The 20507-nt window shown below is 47.1% G+C and overlaps 2 protein-coding genes across 3 annotated transcripts; both read right to left on the bottom strand.

The window, feature by feature from the left end:
* Nucleotides 1–1153: 1153 nt before the first annotated feature.
* FAM32A (family with sequence similarity 32 member A) lies at nucleotides 1154–9152 on the bottom strand. Its single transcript, XM_066635215.1, has 4 exons — nucleotides 9041–9152; nucleotides 2886–3021; nucleotides 2679–2732; nucleotides 1154–1541 (listed from the first exon to the last, which is right to left on the bottom strand). Exons 1-4 carry the CDS (start codon nucleotides 9109–9111, stop codon nucleotides 1473–1475), a joined length of 330 nt encoding a protein of 109 aa, XP_066491312.1. The 5' UTR covers nucleotides 9112–9152; the 3' UTR covers nucleotides 1154–1472.
* Nucleotides 9153–12835: 3683 nt separating this feature from the next.
* Nucleotides 12836–20163, bottom strand: RAB8A (RAB8A, member RAS oncogene family). 2 transcript variants are annotated; one of them, XM_066635991.1, is made up of 8 exons: nucleotides 19995–20160; nucleotides 18474–18534; nucleotides 17108–17168; nucleotides 16532–16609; nucleotides 15363–15452; nucleotides 14601–14666; nucleotides 14131–14181; nucleotides 12836–13631 (listed from the first exon to the last, which is right to left on the bottom strand). In XM_066635991.1, the coding sequence occupies exons 1-8, from the start codon at nucleotides 20116–20118 to the stop codon at nucleotides 13539–13541; spliced, it is 624 nt and encodes a 207-aa protein (XP_066492088.1). In that variant the 5' UTR covers nucleotides 20119–20160; the 3' UTR covers nucleotides 12836–13538. The 2 variants fall into 2 exon arrangements, with proteins under 2 accessions (XP_066492088.1, XP_066492089.1); XM_066635992.1 differs by lacking the exon at nucleotides 14601–14666 and having other exon boundaries at nucleotides 19995–20163.
* Nucleotides 20164–20507: the final 344 nt, after the last annotated feature.

Genomic DNA, 20507 nt, shown 5'->3' with positions numbered 1-20507 from the left:
ATCTAATAAATTGTTTTTTACATATACATGCCTGTTTATGGAGTATTACTTTGTATTAATAGTGATAGGTGCTTCCACTTGGGCTAAAAGCCTTACTGGAGAAGATATTTTCTTGCATTGAGTTTACTTCTCTCCGGACCTACACAGGCTGTGCGTATCTTAGATGTGCTTACTAGTTTACATTCTCCAGGGTCACTGGAGCAAGGAATACATAAAAATAAAATGGGTGTGTCTTGACTTTCTATGATGGGACAAAAGGTAGAGGTGTGTACAGGGGCAACTTTTCTGTGCTTTCTCATCCAGATTTTGACCAGAAACAGTAAGTACATTATGCTTTCAGACAAGGCCCCAGGAAGATTAACAGCCCAATCCTATGCATATCTACTCAGAAGTAAGTCCCATTAGAGTCAATGGGGCCTGCTCTCAGGCAACTGTGGATAGGATTGGGCTGTAAATCCACAATCACTCCAGTTTGGGGGAGCAGTCTTCCCCTTCAGGCAAAAGAAGCATTCTGTCTATGTGCAAGTGAGTGGAGCGCAGTTGTTGAGGCAGTTATGTTAATTATAACTACCTCTTTTTGTGGGGAATATCTCTTGCAAGAAAGCCACTGCAGACTTAATATGGGCATTGTGGTTATTCTGTATTCCCAGCAAGTGAGATGCTACCTAAAAACCTCTTAAGGCTACATCTAGCAGAGACTTATTCCTACCTCACCCACAAAACTTCACCAGGTCCAGGCTCAGCTAGCTTTGTGCCCCTATGAAGGTATCTGTGTTGCATCTGAGTCCTTTTGGCTTTCACTGTGCAACTATTGGGTTGTGGTATTATCCTTGGTATCCTTGGCTCATGGCCAGTGCAGCCATAATTTTAATAAGTTTTAGAAACCAGCAGTCATTACTTTATTTATTCAGTCACTTGCAACATGCAAATCCAATTAACAGTAGCAGTTCTCCTGGTGGACATACCACACCTTCTACTTCATCCCTAAAATGAGAGAGTACAGGCCTCATTCAAGCTAGTGACTTAATTAAAAAGGAAGCTTTCCCTTATGAGTTCAGGAAAGGATAAATGGCCCCAAGAGATATGTTGGCAAAGAATCCTTGTTTCAAATTCATGTCTGGCGAGCAACATGAAAATAGAGTCTAATTAATTATGTAAGTCACATGTTCAGCACTCTAGAAAACAGCTGCTAGCATTAATATTTATAGTTATATTGCTTTCAAACACCAACATTTTATAGTTGAGCTGCTAGGTCTAACTGAGGGAAATTGCATTCAAATCTTTTATAGATACAACAATAAGAATGAAAGAGGGAACGGTGGTTACAGCCCAAAAAATGCTGCCATTGACTTAAGTAAATTAAGCCACAGCTATTCTGAACAAGGAACAGAAAAAAATGAAAGACGAGAACTTGGTTTATGAAACACAACATCAGCATATTTTTGAAGATAACTCCAGCAGCTAAAAGATGCTCATTTAGTCCAGCTGACTTTGGGAATGTCATAATGTTCTGTCAAGGTGTCCAGGTGTCTATTAAAATCCTAGGAAAGGAAACATGCATGGTGAGTGCAACAGAAATGACTCTGCAAACAGCATCCTAACTTGGTGGTAAATTCAACTACATTCAGTGGACAGAGGATGGTTGCTGGAATTGCTTCAGGTCCAGGTTCTCTCTCTTGGTTCCTGACTGTCCAAAACAAACCTACAGAACCATTCCAAGGAGTAATTTTGGAGAAGACTGAAAACTCATTCTTAACTGGGTTTCTGAAAGGGGTGTAGCTGACATCTTCCCCTCTTAGGAGACTAAAAGAGTTCTGCTACTCTCCTGTCCAGTGGCAACTGCCTATAACCTTGTAGCTTCAACACCACTGCCCAGGACAGTGAAGTTCTCTACCTTGTTACATTTTTTTTTAACTTTTAAGAAAACTCATTTAAATGATTTTCATTATCACCCCAGTCATGCAGTGCAAGAAAGAACTGCTGCTGGTCAAAGGCCTAGCCATATCCACCACTCAGGTAACTTCTGTGATCTGGGGGTAAGTTAAGGGGGGAAATGCAGAATAGTTCTCTACAAGACTGTAAGAACTGAGCTTCCTAGAGAAACGGGGACAGCCATTACTTATCGGCTAACCAAAGAGGAGAGTTTATAATCCAAATAGGTGAATACAATCTAGCTGATTAGGCCAGCCATTTTCAACCACTGCCATAGCACACTGGTGTGCTGCGTGAATTTTAGGGTGGGTCATTTATTAGTAGGGCCATTGGGGGATGTGAGGCCCCCCCCCGTTGGCAGCACAGTGTGCCTTGTCAATGGTAAAAAAACTGATGGTGTGCCTTGACCATTCTAGTGCCTTGCCAGTGTGCCATGAGATGAAAAAGAGTGAAAATCTAAGATTAGACTATCTAAAACCTCTCTCAAAACATTTTAGTGCTGGCCCCTTGGTCCTAGGTGGCTGCTACTGCAAGTTCCCCACCTGCTCACATCATAATTAGTATCTGGGTTTCATCTCTTCTCCTTCATCGACTGCTGGTACCCCCCCTTGACCCTCCCTTGCTTTATCTCTCAATCCTTGCCCCCAGGGATCTCTGTGCCTACGCACAGTAAAGGCCTCCCCCAAGCAGCACTGCATTTAGTCAGGCTAACTGTGCCAGGAGTTTGGGACCAAGAAGCAAGTTACCTCAACTCTCTGTTTGTGGGTTTTGGAGGCTTTCTTCAGGATCCGTTCTATTTGCTACAGGAAGGAAACAAAGGAGGGGTTACTTTTGTTCCTTTCAGGCCTATGCCCACATTCTGTACTGCCAGCTGAAGAAAGAGATCAAATTAGTCTCACCTCCCTCCCCAAAGCTGGTCATTACCCCTTTCTTTCAAAGTTCCTTACACTTACCCTCTTCTCTTGGGTCTTCTCATAGGCTAACTGTGCTGGAGTTCGCTTGTCCAAAGCCCGCTTCTTCTCCTCCTGATTCTTGCTGCTCACAGTCTGATCTACAATTTTATTCTTTTCCTTCTCTTTCTTCTTCTTCCTAAAAAGGCAGGTGGTGTGATCGATTATACTTAGCAAATTAAATCCTTCCCAATAAAGGGCTAAAAGACACAAGTCTCACACATATCTTGCTTTGCTATTTTATTTGGGATCTCGATTTGGCATTTAGGGGGATGGGCACATTGTGCTTCAAGCACACACAGGTGCACAATCAGCTCTCAATGGGGGATGATGAGGGCCAAGACGACCATTTTATTTATCTGGGCATTTGTATGCAATTTCCCACTTTCTAAGAGGCCTTCAAGGCAGTTCACTTTAAAACACAAAATATAGTTTAAAACAAAAAATACATAATAAAAAACAAACTGCATCATCAAAACTGGAGGCGCTCAACCAAATGCTTGTGTAAACAAAGTCTTCAACAAGTGGCGAAAGAACCAATACCTTGGATTGAACCTAAAGCATACTGGCAACCAAGGAAGCTGATATATGCTGGGAGCAATACATTCCCAATGCACAGGTCCTCACAAAGTCTTGTGCCACAGTATTCTGTACTAGCTATAGTTTCTGGATGCAATTCAAGGGTAGCCTCACATACAGCACACAACAATAATCCAGCATGGTTGTGACTAAGGCTTGTGTTACACTGGTCAGATTTGCCTTTCTCAAAAAGGGTGCTGTTGGCACAAAGCTTTTCAAAAGGACTCATGGCCATGGTCAGCACCTGCTTATCGAGGATCCCTGCCACCCTGCAAACCTGAATTCTTGGGGGAAATTAACCCATCAAAAACAGGCTTAACATCCAACTCCAAGGCAGTATTTAACCTTTGCTGCAACCTGGGATGTGTTTTGTGTGGTATGATAGCTTTTCCTGCTCTTGTTTCCACCAAGATGGTAATTATGTCACTGTTCTAACTTTGCGCTCTCTCTCTCTGTATTTGAACAACAACATTTTATGTTCTGTGAATGGAGAGTTTTATCCCTGATGCTGCACTCTGCCATGAAAGAGCAAGGAGAAGGTAACTGCTGCCATGTTCCCTGTAATTTCTCAAGGGAATGTGTGGAACCCCAATGAAGCTGTGTGGGGACAGCTCTAGAGCGCTCAGCAATGACTTTATTGCCAAGCTCTGGAGTGCAATAATAACAGCTACGAGGGGCTTGATCTCAGCTGTGCAGCTGCCAAGTGGCTTAAAGAGAAGGCTGGACAGCTGTTGAAGAAAGTGGTTGTAAGCCCCCACACCTGACAACGGGAGAGATAACAGCTTATAAGCAGTGCCACCCAGTGTACATTCAGTAAGTCTGGAAATGTTGACCTCCATCAGGAAAACGGAGTTGGTCTCCAGGGGCTTGTGGGTTGCTCTTTCTTACTTTTACTAGACCTCTTGACAGACTCCTTTTCCTGTCTTGTTCTCTGCTTGCAACACTGGTTGCAGTTCTTTCTATGTTCAAGTTCTTAACAAAGTAAGTTTTGCAGTGTGTGAGTCTGCTTTAATCCCTCAGCTCTGCTAACATGCCCGAGGCAAGGGTATTCAAATGCCCACCCCAATTTTAAATACAAGGAGATGATCACTGAACTACATTACAGAATTGTCAGAACTTCTCCTTACACTTGCTTCCCCTAGATTTGCAGATACAGGTTTCACCCCAGCAGAGCATCTTTTCCAGTGATGGTTTTGCTGGAGTCTCTTTAGACTGTGAGACCTTTTGGGACAGGGTGCCACTGCCAAATACATAAACCAGCGTTTCTCAGCATTTGTCCTCAGCTACACTACTTCACATGGTCCACCTATTCGAAGTACCCCAGGAAGGAACTGGCAACAGCATCATCGCCAGTTACTTCTGATTGGAAGGCCAGATGTGACGCAAAAAACGCCAGTAAGAAACTCAAGGCGGAGAGGAGGGCTTTTCTAAGCATGGAAAAACATACTTTGGAGATCTGCCTGCCAAGCTGAGCCTTCTACTGTTGTTTGTTCCGTGAGCACCACCAGATACCACCTCAGGTACCATTAGTGGTACCAACACTGATGTAAACCACTTGGTAAATTTTTTTGTTGCAAAACTGTATTTAATAATAATAATAATAATTATTATTATTATTTATTTTATAAATAATATACTGCTATAATTCTCAGATACAGGTATCTGGTTGTATCTGGTTATATATAAAATATATAATATATTATTATATAAATAAATAGACTGCTGGCGCATAACATTAAAAAGGTGGCAGAGCAGCTTTTAAACTGATCCCTGGGGAAAGGCCGACAGGAGCCGAGGGGCATCCAGGTCGGGACTCCTCATCCCTATGGGATGAGGATGGGGAGGTTAGAGAACAACAAGACAAAGGCAGAGTAGGAGAAGAAATTGGGAAAGGTAGCGTGATGGGATGTGATAGACGGTTTGGCACACAGAGGATGCGGGGACAAAGGAGCGAATAAGCAGCCCATCCTAGGGCATTCAGTGTACAAATGCTTTTATGCGAATGCCCGAAGTCTACGGGCAAAGGTGGGAGAACTGGAATGTCTGGTGACAAGGGAAAACATTGACATAGTGGGCATAACGGAAACCTGGTGGAATGCGGAGAATCAGTGGGATACCGCAATCCCGGGCTATAAACTCTACAGGAGGGACAGGCAGGGACGTGTTGGAGGTGGGGTGGCCCTTTATGTTAAGGAAGGGATAGAATCCAGCAAAGTAGAGATTGAAGGTGGGTCGGACTCCACCGTAGAATCTCTGTGGGTTAAATTACCAGGCTTGTGCAGCGATGTAATACTGGGGGCGTGCTATCGTCCTCCAGACCAGAAATCGGATGGGGACCTTGAAATGAGGAAACAGATCAGGGAGGTGACAAGGAAGGACAGGGTTGTAATCATGGGGGACTTCAATTATCCTCATATTGACTGGGTCAATTTGTGTTCTGGTCACGATAAGGAAACCGGATTTCTTGACGTGCTAAATGACTGTGGCTTAGAGCAGCTAGTCACGGAGCCCACCAGAGGACAGGTGACTCTGGATTTAATATTGTGCGGTACGCAGGACCTGGTTAGAGATGTAAACATTACTGAGCCATTGCGGAACAGAGATCATGCTGCAATCCGTTTTGACATGCATGTTGGGGGAAGAATACCAGGCAAATCTCTAACAAAAACCCTTGACTTCCGACAGGCAGACTTCCCCCAGATGAGGAGGCTGGTTAGAAGGAGGTTGAAAGGAAGGGTAAAAAGAGTCCAATCTCTCCAGAGTGCATGGAGGCTGCTTAAAACAACAGTAATAGAGGCCCAGCAGAGGAGTATACCGCAAAGAAAGAAGGGTTCCACTAAATCCAGGAGGGTGCCCGCATGGCTAACCAGCCAAGTCAGAGAGGCTGTGAAGAGCAAGGAAGCTTCCTTCCATAAATGGAAGTCTTTCCCTAATGAGGAGAATAAAAAGGAACATAAACTGTGGCAAAAGAAATGTAAGAAGGTGATACGGGAGGCCAAGCGAGACTATGAGGAACGCATGGCCAGCAACATTAAGGGGAATAATAAAAGCTTCTTCAAATATGTTAGAAGCAGGAAACCCGCCAGAGAAGTGGTTGGCCCTCTGGATAGTGAGGGAGGGAAAGGGGAGATAAAAGGAGACCTAGAGATGGCAGAGAAATTAAATGAGTTCTTTGCATCTATCTTCACGGCAGAAGACCTCGGGCAGATACCGCTGCCCGAACAGCCCCTCCTGACCGAGGAGGTAAGTCAGATAGAGGTTAAAAGAGAAGATGTTTCAGACCTCATTGATAAATTAAAGATCAATAAGTCACCGGGCCCTGATGGCATCCACCCAAGAGTTATTAAGGAATTGAAGAATGAAGTTGCAGATCTCTTGACTAAGGTATGCAACTTGTCCCTCAAAACGGCCACGGTGCCAGAAGTTTGGAGGATAGCAAATGTCACGCCTATCTTTAAAAAGGGAAAGAGGGGGGACCCGGGAAACTATAGGCCGGTCAGCCTAACATCCATACCGGGTAAGATGGTGGAATGCCTCATCAAAGATAGAATCTCAAAACACATAGATGAACAGGCCTTGCTGAGGGAGAGTCAGCATGGCTTCTGTAAGGGTAAGTCTTGCCTCACGAACCTTATAGAATTCTTTGAAAAGGTCAACAGGCATGTGGATGTGGGAGAATCCGTGGACATTATATATCTGGACTTTCAGAAGGCGTTTGACACAGTCCCTCACCAAAGGCTACTGAAAAAACTCCACAGTCAGGGAATTAGAGGACAGGTCCTCTCGTGGATTGAGAACTGGTTGGAGGCCAGGAAGCAGAGAGTGGGTGTCAATGGGCAATTTCCACAATGGAGAGAGGTGAAAAGCGGTGTGCCCCAAGGATCTGTCCTGGGGCCGGTGCTTTTCAACCTCTTCATAAATGACCTGGAGACAGGGTTGAGCAGTGAAGTGGCTAAGTTTGCAGACGACACCAAACTTTTCCAAGTGGTGAAGACCAGAAGTGATTGTGAGGAGCTCCAGAAGGATCTCTCCAGACTGGCAGAATGGGCAGCAAAATGGCAGAAGCGCTTCAATGTCAGTAAGTGTAAAGTCATGCACATTGGGGCAAAAAATCAAAACTTTAGATATAGGCTGATGGGTTCTGAGCTGTCTGTGACAGATCAGGAGAGAGATCGTGGGGTGGTGGTGGACAGGTCGATGAAAGTGTCGACCCAATGTGCGGCGGCAGTGAAGAAGGCCAATTCTATGCTTGGGATCATTAGGAAGGGTATTGAGAACAAAACGGCTAGTATTATAATGCCGTTGTACAAATCGATGGTAAGGCCACACCTGGAGTATTGTGTCCAGTTCTGGTTGCTGCATCTCAAAAAAGACATAGTGGAAAAGGAAAAGGTGCAAAAGAGAGCAACTAAGAAGATTACGGGGTTGGGGCACCTTCCTTATGAGGAAAGGCTACGGCGTTTGGGCCTCTTCAGCCTAGAAAAGAGACACTTGAGGGGGAACATGATTGAGACATACAAAATTATGCAGGGGATGGACAGAGTGGATAGGGAGATGCTCTTTACACTCTCACATAATACCAGAACCAGGGGACATCCACTAAAATTGAGTGTTGGGCGGGTTAGGACAGACAAAAGAAAATATTTCTTTACTCAGCGTGTGGTTGGTCTGTGGAACTCCTTGCCACAGGATGTGGTGCTGGCGTCTAGCCTAGATGCCTTTAAAAGGGGATTGGACAAGTTTCTGGAGGAAAAATCCATTATGGAGTACAAGCCATGATGTGTATGCGCAACCTCCTGATTTTAGAAATGTGTTATGTCAGAATGCCAGATGCAAGGGAGGGCACCAGGATGAGGTCTCTTGTTATCTGGTGTGCTCCCTGGGGCATTTGGTGGGCCGCTGTGAGATACAGGAAGCTGGACTAGATGGGCCTATGGCTGGATCCAGTGGGGCTGTTCTTATGTTCTTAATAATAATAATTCAACCACCTTGAGCTATTCTTCTTGTCTCTTTGGTTCTTCATGACCACTGAAATGAGCCCGAGATGGTTTCCACCCAGCCTCAAACAGAGCAAGTACCTGTCTTGGGCCTTCCTTCCTCTGCTCAAGAAAGGGCCTTTCCCCTGGGGCTACTCAGGGCAGTTCCAGTGTTGATGTTTGGGGGTAGGCTGGGGCCATGAGCACTACCAACTCCAGAGCCCAGATCAACCAGGCAGGTAGTCCTGGACTCCCTGCTGAATTGAATGGCCTTTGTGGCTGAGGTTCCCTGGGCAGGAAGACCTGGGCTTGGAGCCCAGATCTGCCTGCTGGGTAGACCTGCGCTCCCATTCTGACTGCCCTCTGGAGCTGCCTCTTCCAGGCGGGTAGATCTGGGCTCCCACTGAACTTGGGCGTCTGTGGCCAGGGGTTGCTGGGCAGGTAGACCTGGGCTCCCACCTGGGCCTTCTGGGTAGACCTGGGCTCCCATTCTGAATGCTCCCTTGGCCAAACAGCCACGGCCCCCCTTGGATCCCCACAGGCCCACCCCTCCCTCTCAAGCCCCTCACCAGAGCGGAAGCTCCACCCCCATAGACCCCTCACCGCTTCGCTGCGGACCCTCCTTCCCCCTTCAGGCGCAGGGGGCCCCGCTGAACGCCTTCGTACTCCGACATCCTCTTCTGTTCTGCCTTCGCCGCGCCGGAAGCAAAAACACGCTCCAGCTTCCGGATCAGCGAGTTGACCAATAAGAGCCGCAGGGGAGGGGGTGGGCGGCAACCTTTAGCCTTGACAGGGAGAAGGGGAGCACCATAGAGAGGAAAGGCCTAGAGCGGATGCGGGAAAGCTAGGAAACGTCTAGAGTGACGATGCTGCATTGTGCCCTTGGTACTGCGGGAAGTCACTAGGTGGGCTGCAGGGGAAACATAAGAACAGCCTGCTGGGTCAGGCCCAGGGCCTAGCTAGCCCAACCCTCTGTGTCTCACAGGGGCCACCAGGTGCCTCAGGGTGCACACAGACAGCAAGAGACCTGCATCCTGAGGCAGCCGCTGCCACAACACCAGCAGGCGGCTCAGACCATCGCAGCTTGTGACCTGGGATGGACTTTTGCTCCATGAATCTGCCCAATCCCCTTTCAGAGGCATCCAGGCCAGGTGCCATCCCCACATCCTGAGTTCACAGGTCAATCACATGCTGGGTAAAGAAATTATCACATCCTGTGGCAAGGAGTTCCACAGATTAATTATATGCTGGGTAAAGGAATATTTTCTTCCCTCTGCTCTAGCACTCCTGATAGTTTTAGGGTGCAATACTAACCCACTTACCAGCACTGACATAAGGGGCAATGAAGCTCTGAGGTAAGGGAACTAACATTCCCTTACTTTGAGGAGGGCTCCATGAGTGCCCCCCAACCACAAGATGCAGCACACATCCCATTGGTACCGCTATGCCAGAGCTGGAAAGTTGGTTAGGATTTGGGCCTTAGTGGATGTCCCTAGTTCTGGTGTACGAGAGAAAAGAACATCCCTCTGTCCACTCAATCCATCCCCTGCATAATTTTGTACATCTCAATCATGTCTCCCCTACCCAGGCATATTCAGATGGGCAATCTGTTTGCTGTATGAATTACTGCTTATATGGAAGGGTAAGTAGATGGAAAAAGATGAGATTTTAACCCTGTTGTGTGGCAGCCCTGCCTATTATTCCAAATACCTCTATTTCCTAGGTTAATGAAATCACCCCAAAAGCTTTTCAAACTCTGGTTTCCAACCATACACTACTAAAATGCAATTAATAGAAGACATCCTCTGTTGTTTGGGATTTGCTTCCATGCTCATGCTATTTGTTTGCTGGTATTGCTTCCAGGGATCTCCTCAATAACTACATGACTTTGTTCAAAAGAACACTGGGGCACCGAACACCTGACCACACCTGTGTGCGGTGCAACAGGTTGTCTTCTGGGAAGGAAACCTGGGCAAAGTACCTTGCATGTCTCTGCAAAGAGAATAGCTCTCACTGTATCAGAACCACACTGATTTGTATAAGAGTAGCCTGCAGCTAGTTTGTGTGACTTTAAGGGCGCAACCCTAACCCTTATGTCAGTACTTTCTAGCAATGGCATAGCAGTGCCAGTGGGACGTGTGCTGCATCCTGCAGTTGGGTGTCACTCATGAAGGCCTCCTCGAAGTAAGGGAATGTTTGCTCCCTTACCTCAGAGCTGCATTGCCCTTATGGGGTTAGGATTGTGCCCTAAGTGTATTCTGGTTGATAACATGGAGAAGAAGGGGACTGAGAAGCTGCATCTAAGAGGTTAAGGCCTCATTGAGAGATCAGGTGTTCCCAGCCACCTTGTAGGAGGTAATTGTGAGATGGCATTGAAGAAGCCATCTCTGAATCCTGAGAATTGTAACACTTATTGGCAAGTCCCAAATATTTTTCTTTGGGGAAATTGCTCGAGTTGGTGGTTGTTGTGCAATGCCAGATAATCTTATGAGATTATTTGGATCCATTTCAGTCCACCAAGGTTTTGAATTGAAACAGCTTTGGCTGCTTTCATTCCCAGTCTCTTCCCTCTCAGGGAAGAACATTTTTAAGGCTGATGAGCTGCAGTGGCAAGAATGTGAGAAAGTGTCCAATCACCAGCTTTACACCAAAACAATCAAGGTAATTGAGGCAAGGATATTGTGACAGTACATCCCTCTGTCATCCTTGTGTGTATGTGCGCAAGACAAGAGCTTGGCGTCCATGAAGCCTCTTCCATCCTCAGAGGCAAACCAAGGGGAAACACTGAGGCCCAAATCCTAACCAACTTTCCAGCACTGGCCCAGCAGTGCTAATGAGACATGTTTTGCATCCTGTACTGACAGAGGCCTCCTCAAAGTAAGGGAATGGTTGTTCCCTTACCTAGGAGTTGCACTGCCCTTACGTTGGTGCTGAAAAGTGGGTTAGGATTGCACCCTGATTCTCTTTTAACTTCTGCTAAGGCAAAGGAATGCATAGTTATTATTTATTGGTCATAGCAGTAGCCAATGTTCTCTAGTGCTTCTGTTGTGGAAGAATCCAATTATCCCAGAACTGAAATTGCAAGTATTTTTTTGCCCCAAATAATAATGCTCTAATATGTTTGTGACTGTAATGCAAATTGTGGTAGAGCAAGTGTCAGGCAGCTGTTGGATAGTGGCTGTGACATTCCTGAGTGAGTGACACCAGTCCAGTCCCTTCCGTGCAGCACTGACATAATTTTATCAATGATTTTAAAATGTTTATAAACATTTTCTTGAACATCTATTGAACATCATCCCCCACCTTAAAAAATACAAGTGAATAGGAAGACACAGTCCCCCTACAGCTGCTGTCTTCAAACTTTCTAGGAGTTTGAAAGCTGTAGTAAGTGCTTGCAGGGGAGGGGAGGGGAGGGGAGGGAGGAAGCAGGGGTGAGGGGAAGGCAGCAACACGATCCCCGGGATCGTGTCACTCAGGGGGACTGCAGGGACTGGGATGTACTTACCAGTCCCTGAAGCAGCATCCTGCATGTGTGAGCATGTACAGGGCTCCCCACACCCCCAGGGTGCTGCTACAGGGACTGGTGAATACATCCCAGCCCCTGCAGCCCCATTAACAACACAATCCTGGGGATCGCATCGCTGCCTTCCCCGCTGCCCCAACCCCTTAAGGGGGCAGAGGCCAGGGCCCTCAGGCTGGGACGTTGCAATGCCCCAGTCTGAATACCAATACCCTACAGCAAGGCAACCCCCATAACCCTTGGATATTATAAGGACGGGGATATAGTGTTCTGGGGATTAGCCTTCACCAGAGCAACAAGAGGCAGACTACTGCCACTGGTCATGAAGAAGGTGGAATGACTGCTGGGAATAAACCAGAGTTAATCTTTCTTCATTGCCTGCCCCTTTCCTCTCAAGCCACAGAGGAATGAATAGGGTTTCCTGGACAGCAGTGTTACTCTTCACCATCCTGCAACACCGATCCTTCCTTCACGCAGCACTGCTGGCTGTACCACCCCCAGTGTTTCTGGTTAGTGAGGCAGGCATTGTCCCCATGTATTCCTTTCTAGTTACATATCAAGAGCAGAAGTGCTGGTGGGACACTTCTGGGTGGATGTGGCTGCCCTTTTGTTCATCTCCTATGTGCCTCCCCAAGCAGAAGTGAGTGCAGCAGCTCTTGGCAGGTGAGTGGGAGCTCCACCTGGCCATGGTGGACCTGGAGAAAGGAATGCCAGTATAGTGTAACTCCCGCTGAAAAGCACCTCTTGTCAGGTGCAGGGGACACCTCAGGAGGAGGGAGAGAATAGCATGTACCTGTAGCCCTTTCCCCCACGATGGCCAGGAAGCTCCAAGAGCCTGCCTGCAGAGAAGCAAAGAGCTTGGCATTTAACAGCATACATCAATTTCTCTAAAAAAATAATTTATTTTTATATTGAGGCATTGTGCAACTTCTTTCATGGTGGGAGTGTCTAGAATGATTGCCAAGAGCACACCATGAGCAAACAAAGAGGCCCCTTTTGTGACAGGGAAAAGTGAGCTGTGTGTCCCCCACCTAAAGCAAGGAGGGGGCACACACAGCTGCTACAAAAAAATCAGTGCTTTTTGCTGGCTGTATGATTTAGCCCTATAAATATCTCTATGCCCTACACCCTGATCATTCACAGACTGGGAATTCAGTGGGTGGGAAATCATTTAAGAGTTATTCTGATCATAGCTTACTTTTTCTACTAGACTCAAAACAGTTAACAAAACACATCCCAGAGAGAGAGAGAGAGAGAGAGAGAGAGAGAGAGAGAGCGCAAAACCCGTTAGAAATCTTCCTCAGGCTGATCTCTTGATTCATATCTTTCTTCCCAATCCCCCAACTAGACAACATGTTTTCCACCTGGCAGACGCAGCAAGAATCCACCATGTTTCTCCACCAGTCCAGAAGAGTCAGTTGTGAAAAGAAGCCACCTTCTCAGTTCCACTCAGATGGGCATAGCGTGGCTGGGAGTGTTGCAAGGGGTCCCATTCCAGACAGAGGGAGGGAGGGAGCCCCTTGCAACAAGCAGGCACAGTCCAGGTAGGCTGAGCAGAGGCTCACATTAAGGCTGTACTCCTCAGAGAAGAGCACATCGGAAAAAGCTGCTTTTCTTCTGCGTGTCTGGGGTGATCTTCACTCCCTGGATGTTGCCCTGAGGGCTGTTGCCTTCCTAAAGAGGCAAAGAATGACAGGTGTTAGTTACTGCAGTGGTGCCTCTCATGTTAGCTCCAACTGACTCAAACTGAGCCATTTGTCCACTGGAGGCTGTAAGGGTTGCTGAGGCAGGGGTAGTAAGGCATTGCAGACAGATAGACCCAACAGGCCTAAATGGCCTCACAGGACACTCCATGATCCACCCCACACCAGAGCTGCTTGTTAGTGGCATGTTTTTCACAAGGATGTGCTCCACTGACATTCTTCTTCACATCCACTGATGGCTGTGATTCAGGAAGAGGGCAAAATACAGGCATGTTTCAATGGCACTGTAGCCAACATGGACAGCGCACACGGTTAGTAGCCCCCAAAATGCTACACTGAGTTAAAGGAACTGCTTAACTCTAATGGAGTGACCTGTGGCCCGGCCAATGGAGGAGGGAGCTGGCCACAATTGAGAGTCAGTTTCATCCTGCAGCTGCACAAAGGGGCTCCACTTCAGATAAGGTACTCACCAGTTTTTTGTCCATTTTTGCTTTGATGTCTCTTGCAAGAGTAAAGAATGCCTAACATTAAAAATAAGAAACATAAAAATGTTGAAAAAATGTTCCCTGCTAAGGAGTGTACTGCAGGTTGCTTCTAAACTTGCATAAGCTGATCCTGTGACTAAAGAAGAACAAATGCCTGGCCTACTGTCAATGTGCAAGCACACAATAGGATCAAACCACAACACAAAACCTATTTGCTGGCTTTGATCCATCTTCCAAATAACTGTGGTTACAGGCTTTGAATACCTAATGTCAGGAATGTAAACAAATTAACACACTAAAACATCTTTGAGCTTTTTTTTCACTAAAGCATACAGGGAGCCCAGTCCCTCCATCCCAGCTACGCTTCCTGACATCTTTCAGGGCTTGCCAGCCCAGACTTTCAGTAGTAGGGAAGACTTAAAGATTCAATGTGAAGTTGAAAGATCAGTACTCACGTTCTCTATGTTGATGTTTGCCTTTGCGCTGGTCTCCATGAACTTAATTCCAAAGCTAATGGCCAACTGAACAAAATGAAGGAAGAAAAATCTCAGCTCAGCTCCACAGGTAGGCGCTGAGCTGTGAGCCTGAACACTATGGTGCCTTTCCCTGCTGCCTTTGGGAAGAAAATGCCCCTTTAAGGGCCCAATCCTACCCAACTTTCCAGTGGAGAAGCAGTCACAAGGTAGCTCCAAGATAAGGGAATAAGAGCCCAATCCTAAGCATGTCTACTCAGAACTAAGTCCCATTACAGTCAGTGGGGCTTACTCCCAGGTAAGAGTGGATAGGATTGCAGCCTAAATGTTTTTTTACATTGAGGTGGCTTCCATTACTGCCCCTTCCCTGCAGGATGCAGCATATGCCCCGTTGGCACAGCTGCATCAGAGCTGGAAAGTTGGATAGGTCTGGGCTCCAAGCATCTTACTGTTCTTCCAAAAGGCACAGAATATCTTCTTTGAGTTTGTAAATCCTCAGTTTACACCACTACAGCCCTCATCCCATCTGGATGCTGCTACTGAAACCCCACAACAAGGACAACATACAGAGGCGCTTCATCCACTCATGTTGCATAATGCAATGCAGTAGCAGAACTGAACTCATCATCCCCCTCACGACCATTAGGACATCAAAAGAAGATTTGGAGTGATTGTGTATTGCCATGCATATTATTACCCCAGTTACTGGAGACCAGCTATCAAAGATGTCTGCCTTGCCCTCACCTTCTCTCCTTGCTCTCGGGAAACTTGCCGCTTGTGGTTCATATCGCATTTGTTTCCAAGGATCATTTTTTCGACATCTGGAGATGCATGCTACGGTGATGAAAAAGAAGCAGCGTGTAGTAAGAAAACAACTCCACTGTAAAGAAGCACCCTAGCTTGTTTTGCATGGAAAACCAGTACTCTGTCATGCGGTTCTCCCCTCTACACTGGAACTGCTTAGAAAAGCCATTTGCTAGCCAGGAGAATTTGCCAGGGCTGCTGCTCTTGCCACTTCAGAAGCACATCAACAGCATACTTACTTTCTCTGTCAAAAGACTTTGCAAAGTAGTAAAATATGATCCATTTTTCACTGCACCTCAGGCACTTACAAAGCACCAAAGTAATACCATTAATTCAGAAGCACACAGATTCAGTGTTAGTCAAGGAGTTCACTGGCACCAGAACAATCAGTATGCTTTGCAGGAGTAATTACAACACACAGTGACACAACAAGAGTTCAAGATGCATTTTCTGGAGGCTTTTACCAGATGAGAACCAACCAACCAGAACGACTAGCTCACCATCACCTTCTACAGGGTTAGTTTCCTCTTCCCAAAAGAATTCTGCAAGAAACCAGGGAGATCTCCAGCACCTCTGAGAAGCTTTTTTAGTCAGGACTGAGAAATATCTAACTGTTGGCAAGGAGTGCTTTGCGGAGCAGGGAAAAGGAAGTCTTAAGAAGGACCTCCAATAAGAATCTGAGAACATGAGGAATCCAAGACCCACCACCACCAATGTTGCCACCCATTCACATCCTCTTCTCCCACTTTCTTCATGGCTGTCCTCACAACAAACATCAAAGAGAATGTCTGCCTTTGCTCTGGGTCAGGGAATTCTTTTCCACCTCACCTGGTTCCCACAAAAAGTAGATGAGGTGATCCACCTTTAGACAATACTGCTTCATGAATGTGTCTTCATACCAAAGTTATCTGTGTGGGGAAAACTGTCACATCTTGGAAAAGACTAAACTAGAATGCTTTTCCATGACATCCAGCTTTACACAGGAAACATTTTTGTATGGGCTTACTTTCCTTGGCCAGTGTTTGCAAGGACTAGCCAGGGTGTTGAATGGAAAAGCTGGCATTTTAAGAACATGAAGCTTTTTGTATGTAAGAACAGTGAAAACTTACTTCTTCAATGTTCCTGACCCAGTTCCGAATGTTTTCAAATGATTTCTCATTTGTGATGTCATACACTAGCATGATGCCCTAGAAAACAGAGGGAGACAGAGCAAATAATAGTTGCTTCTTTCTTTAATGAGAAATTTAAAGTTTTTAATGGACATGGCAACAGAAGCTTTTTCAGGGACCAGCACAGAAGGAAACCAAAGGAGCTGATGTAGCCAGTGACCTGGGATGGACAGAGGACAGCAAAGGGGACAGACAAGTGGAAACCCCTAAACTGAAAAATCTGGAGCTTAAACTATGATGCAAAAAAGAAACAGAAGAGACCAGGAAAGGGAAACATATGTTTAAGATTGAAGCAACTGGAGAGGATAGAGACAGCCCAAAACAAAGCCAGACACATGGAAGCTGCAACAGTGGGGCAAAAGACTGCACAGGTTTCAGCACTGAATGGACCTACTGGCAGCAGCAGAACACCTCAACACACAAAGTGGGACTGGAGGGGACATGCTGGCATTTTTATAGATTCCAGTATTGTCCCCCCGTGTGATGGCTTCTCATTCAAGAGACAACTGAACTCACCATGGCTCCTCTGTAGTAAGCAGTTGTGATGGTTCGAAACCGCTCCTGCCCAGCTGTGTCCCTGGGGGAAGGGAAGGAGAGGCTAAGTCCTTGGAGAGAAACCAAGCCAGAAAAAGCATTTTCTGAATGAAGATGCCGATCCCATCAAAACCCATGGCAACACTTTCTCTCCCCACACCCATTCTAAGTAGAATTTATAGACTCCATTTAAAAAAGAAGCCAGCGATAAAGATGTATAGGTAGAGCCTATTTATCCATGTTGGTTCCATTCCATGACTTGTCTCAATTAACAAAAAATTTTGTTGTGCTAAATTCCATAGAGTTACGCAAGGAGGCTGCAGCCTGACACTTCCAGATGGAAGGAAACTAAGGCAGCTGTTCTCAATCCCCTCCCCTCTGTATTCAGCCCTCCTGTTGCCAGCTGTCCTGCTTCTTTCACAGTTGGAATGGTTCAGCAAACACTCCCTGGGTTTTTTTAAAGCAATCCCCCTCCTGAGCCCTCCCCGTTGCCAGCTGTCCTGCTTCTTTCACAGGTGGGATGCTGAGCTTTTCAGAGTCCAGCCCTATGCATTTCTACTCAAAAGTAAGCCCATTGTAGTCAATGGGGCTTACTCCCAGGAAAGTGTGGAGAGGATTGTAAGCTATATCTCATGCTTTGCTTGGTGGGAAGGCTTGCTTGTGTTGGTGATTGCCTGCATCATCTGTGGGGGGAATTCAGCAAACTCTCCCTGGGTTTTTTTAAAGCAATCCCCTCTGTTGCTACCACACCTGCTCCTGTGTGTGTGTGTGTGTGTGTGAGAGAGAGCTCCACCTTACTGCACGTGTTCTGGTTACACAGGGTTTTCTGCCCCCCTCTTCAGCCTCTTTGCTGGCTCAGGAGCTCCAGGAATGTTACTGTTCCTTCAAAAGTGGAACCTCTTCCATGGCTCCAGGGCTATTCCCTGCCTGGGCAAGGCAGAGCCTTTTTGCAGTGTATTGGGCTGCCTGAAAACTGAGCGAGATGCCAGCGCAGGGCAAAGGAGGCAAAGGTGTGTGTGACTTTCAGTACCCCCACCCCATTTGTGTTGAGACAAATCCAAGATAGAAAATCTGTGGATAAATAGGCTGCACCTGTATCTCACAAGGTGAACCTAAAGGGTCCACCAGCTGCAATTTGGTGCCTGCCATATTCAGAGCAGTGGTAAGGAGAAGATGAGAACAACATGCAGCTAGAAGAGGCAAAGCAGTCACAGTCCTTGGGCATCTGGCTTCATTCCAGTGTTGTGTGTGCATGCCCTGGCTTTTTGGAAGCCTGAAGAGACTTTGGCTACACAGAAAAAAGCTCCTCAACTCCAGATTCCAGTTAAGATCCTGAAGAGATCCCTACCAGATCTGCAGCTTAATCTTCTTGCCATCAAGCTCAATTGTTCTGATCTTGAAATCAATACCTGTAAAAAAAAAAAGGAAAAAAAAGAACAGCTCGCTATTATTATGAACACGTTTTCTGTGGCATTTATATGTCTTTAATGTGCAACAGGACTCTTTGTTGCGTTTGCTGCAAAAGTCTAACATGTGGAGCACAGGAATTTGTGCTCATCTCATCATATGAAGTTTCCTTAGCCTGAGTTAAGGTTGCCTCTAGGATCCTTGCCCACATTGGCCCATCTAGTCCAGTACTGTTTACCCTGACTTCTGCAGGGTTTCAGACAGGTAACTTCCCTAGTTCTTCCTGGGGAGGGAGTGAACTCAAGAGCAACCACTACCAGCAACTCAACTTTGCAGCTGTATGAGGTATGCACTGCATCCTGCAGTATGGGGGCAGTCACAGAGGCCTCCTCAAAGGAATGTTTGTTTCCTTACCTCAAAGTTGTACTGTGACTGTATTGGTGCTGGAAAATTGGATAGGATTGGGCCCTAAGCTAACTTCAGGGTCATGTGGCCCCACTGTTAACAACTGTTTTCCCTTTTACCCGAGTGACAGTTTTTTTGTATTTTATATGTTATCTATCGGCTAAGGCTTCTTGAGTCTGGGTTATAATCTGTAAAAACACCTGCTAGGGCAGATTTAGCTCAAAGGTTCCCAGATTTTTCTGACTGGTGGCTCCCTTGATCTACCGGGTGATTGACCACACCTCCGTATTAAGACTACAATCCTATACACTGTAGAAGCAGCCAGTTTTTCGCAAGGATTCTGTGGCTCCCCTTGCTGGTTTCTGCAGTTCCCCAAGGAACCACAGTTCACAGTATGGGAACCACTGAGTTACTACCATAGATAAGGCAAGAAATTTTTACCAAAAAATTCAGTGTGGACCAGCGTTTCTCAAACTCCCAGGTAGTTGAGGACTGCAGTAAGTCCTTGTGGGGGTGCAGAGAAGGATTGTGTCACTAAGGGGGTGCAGGGACTGGCATGCACTTGCTAGGCCCTGCTGCAGTCTCCTGGGGGTGCGGGGAGCCCCGCATGACCCTGCACAGGGCTCCCTAGCCTTTAGAAAGTGAAAGCGCTTTGCCTCTGGTTTGCAGTCGCAAACATGCATAGGCTTGGGCTCTGAGGCTGCAGCCCTACCCACACTTTCCTGGGAGTAAGCCCCATTGACTGTGATGGGACTGACTTCTGAATAGACAGGCGTAGGAGTGGGCTCTACCACAGACAACGCCCAGGGAGAGGGAGGTGGGAGCTTCCTTCACCCCACCTGTTGAGGGACCACCTGTCCTGCGAGGGAGAAGGAAGCCCCCCAACTCTGCATCCTCTCCCCCTCCCAGGTTGCCATAGCGACAAGAGCATCAAGTGACTATGGGGGTGGGGGTCCGAAAGAGACGCTGCCATGGCGACACTGGCAAGGAAGGGCGGGGCGTGGGGGCGGGGCCTACACGCCGCCGCGCCCCCTCCCTCGGTTGCCGGGCGACGTACCTATGGTGGAGATGAAGGTCGCGTTGAAGGCGTCCTCGCTGAAGCGGAACAGCGCGCACGTCTTGCCCACCCCGGAGTCCCCGATCAGCAGCAGCTTGAAGAGGTAGTCGTAAGTCTTCGCCATGTTCCTCGGCCGGGCTGCGCCGCGGGCACGTCTCCATTGGCCGGCTGGGCTGTCCGTCCCTGCGACCACGAGATTCTATTGGCTGGCGGGCGCCTTACATCATTGGCTCCCTCCCCTCGAGAACTTAAAGCAGGAAGAGATGGAAGCGAAAATCCCATTAGTCAGAATTCGGCCCGTATTTTGCTACGCGGCTTGCCGTTGGCCGGTGAGCTCGCGGGATGGAAGGCGCGTTTTCATTGACTGACTCGGCTCATCTGTCCAAAGGTCGCAGAGATAAGGGCACGTGGGGGCAGTGGCTCCCAGGGTTCGTAGCAGGGGACTCACTTGTTTACAGGGTGTTTACAGGACACCCTGTCGGGACCGACCTGGGCTTAGCAGGCCTTAAAAAA

The sequence above is a fragment of the Tiliqua scincoides genome, chromosome 8, assembly GCF_035046505.1.
Source record: "Tiliqua scincoides isolate rTilSci1 chromosome 8, rTilSci1.hap2, whole genome shotgun sequence".
Taxonomy (NCBI): Eukaryota; Metazoa; Chordata; class Lepidosauria; order Squamata; family Scincidae; genus Tiliqua; species Tiliqua scincoides.
The sequence above is the reverse complement of the archived record's forward strand: the minus strand, read 5'-3'. Positions and strand labels throughout refer to the sequence as shown.

Coding starts and splice junctions, on each gene's coding strand:
- RAB8A (XM_066635991.1), bottom strand. CDS start 20,118: ATGGCGAAGACTTACGACTACCTCTTCAAGCTGCTGCTGATCGGGGAC. Junction 17,169..18,473: donor AAGATTAAGCTGCAGATCTG/GTAGGGATCTCT, acceptor CCCTTCCCCCAG/GGACACAGCTGGGCAGGAGC. Junction 15,453..16,531: donor GGGTCAGGAACATTGAAGAA/GTAAGTTTTCAC, acceptor TCATCACCGTAG/CATGCATCTCCAGATGTCGA.
- FAM32A (XM_066635215.1), bottom strand. CDS start 9,111: ATGTCGGAGTACGAAGGCGTTCAGCGGGGCCCCCTGCGCCTGAAGGGG. Junction 2,733..2,885: donor AGAAGACCCAAGAGAAGAGG/GTAAGTGTAAGG, acceptor TCCTTCCTGTAG/CAAATAGAACGGATCCTGAA. Junction 1,542..2,678: donor CCCACAAACAGAGAGTTGAG/GTAACTTGCTTC, acceptor TTCCTTTCCTAG/GATTTTAATAGACACCTGGA.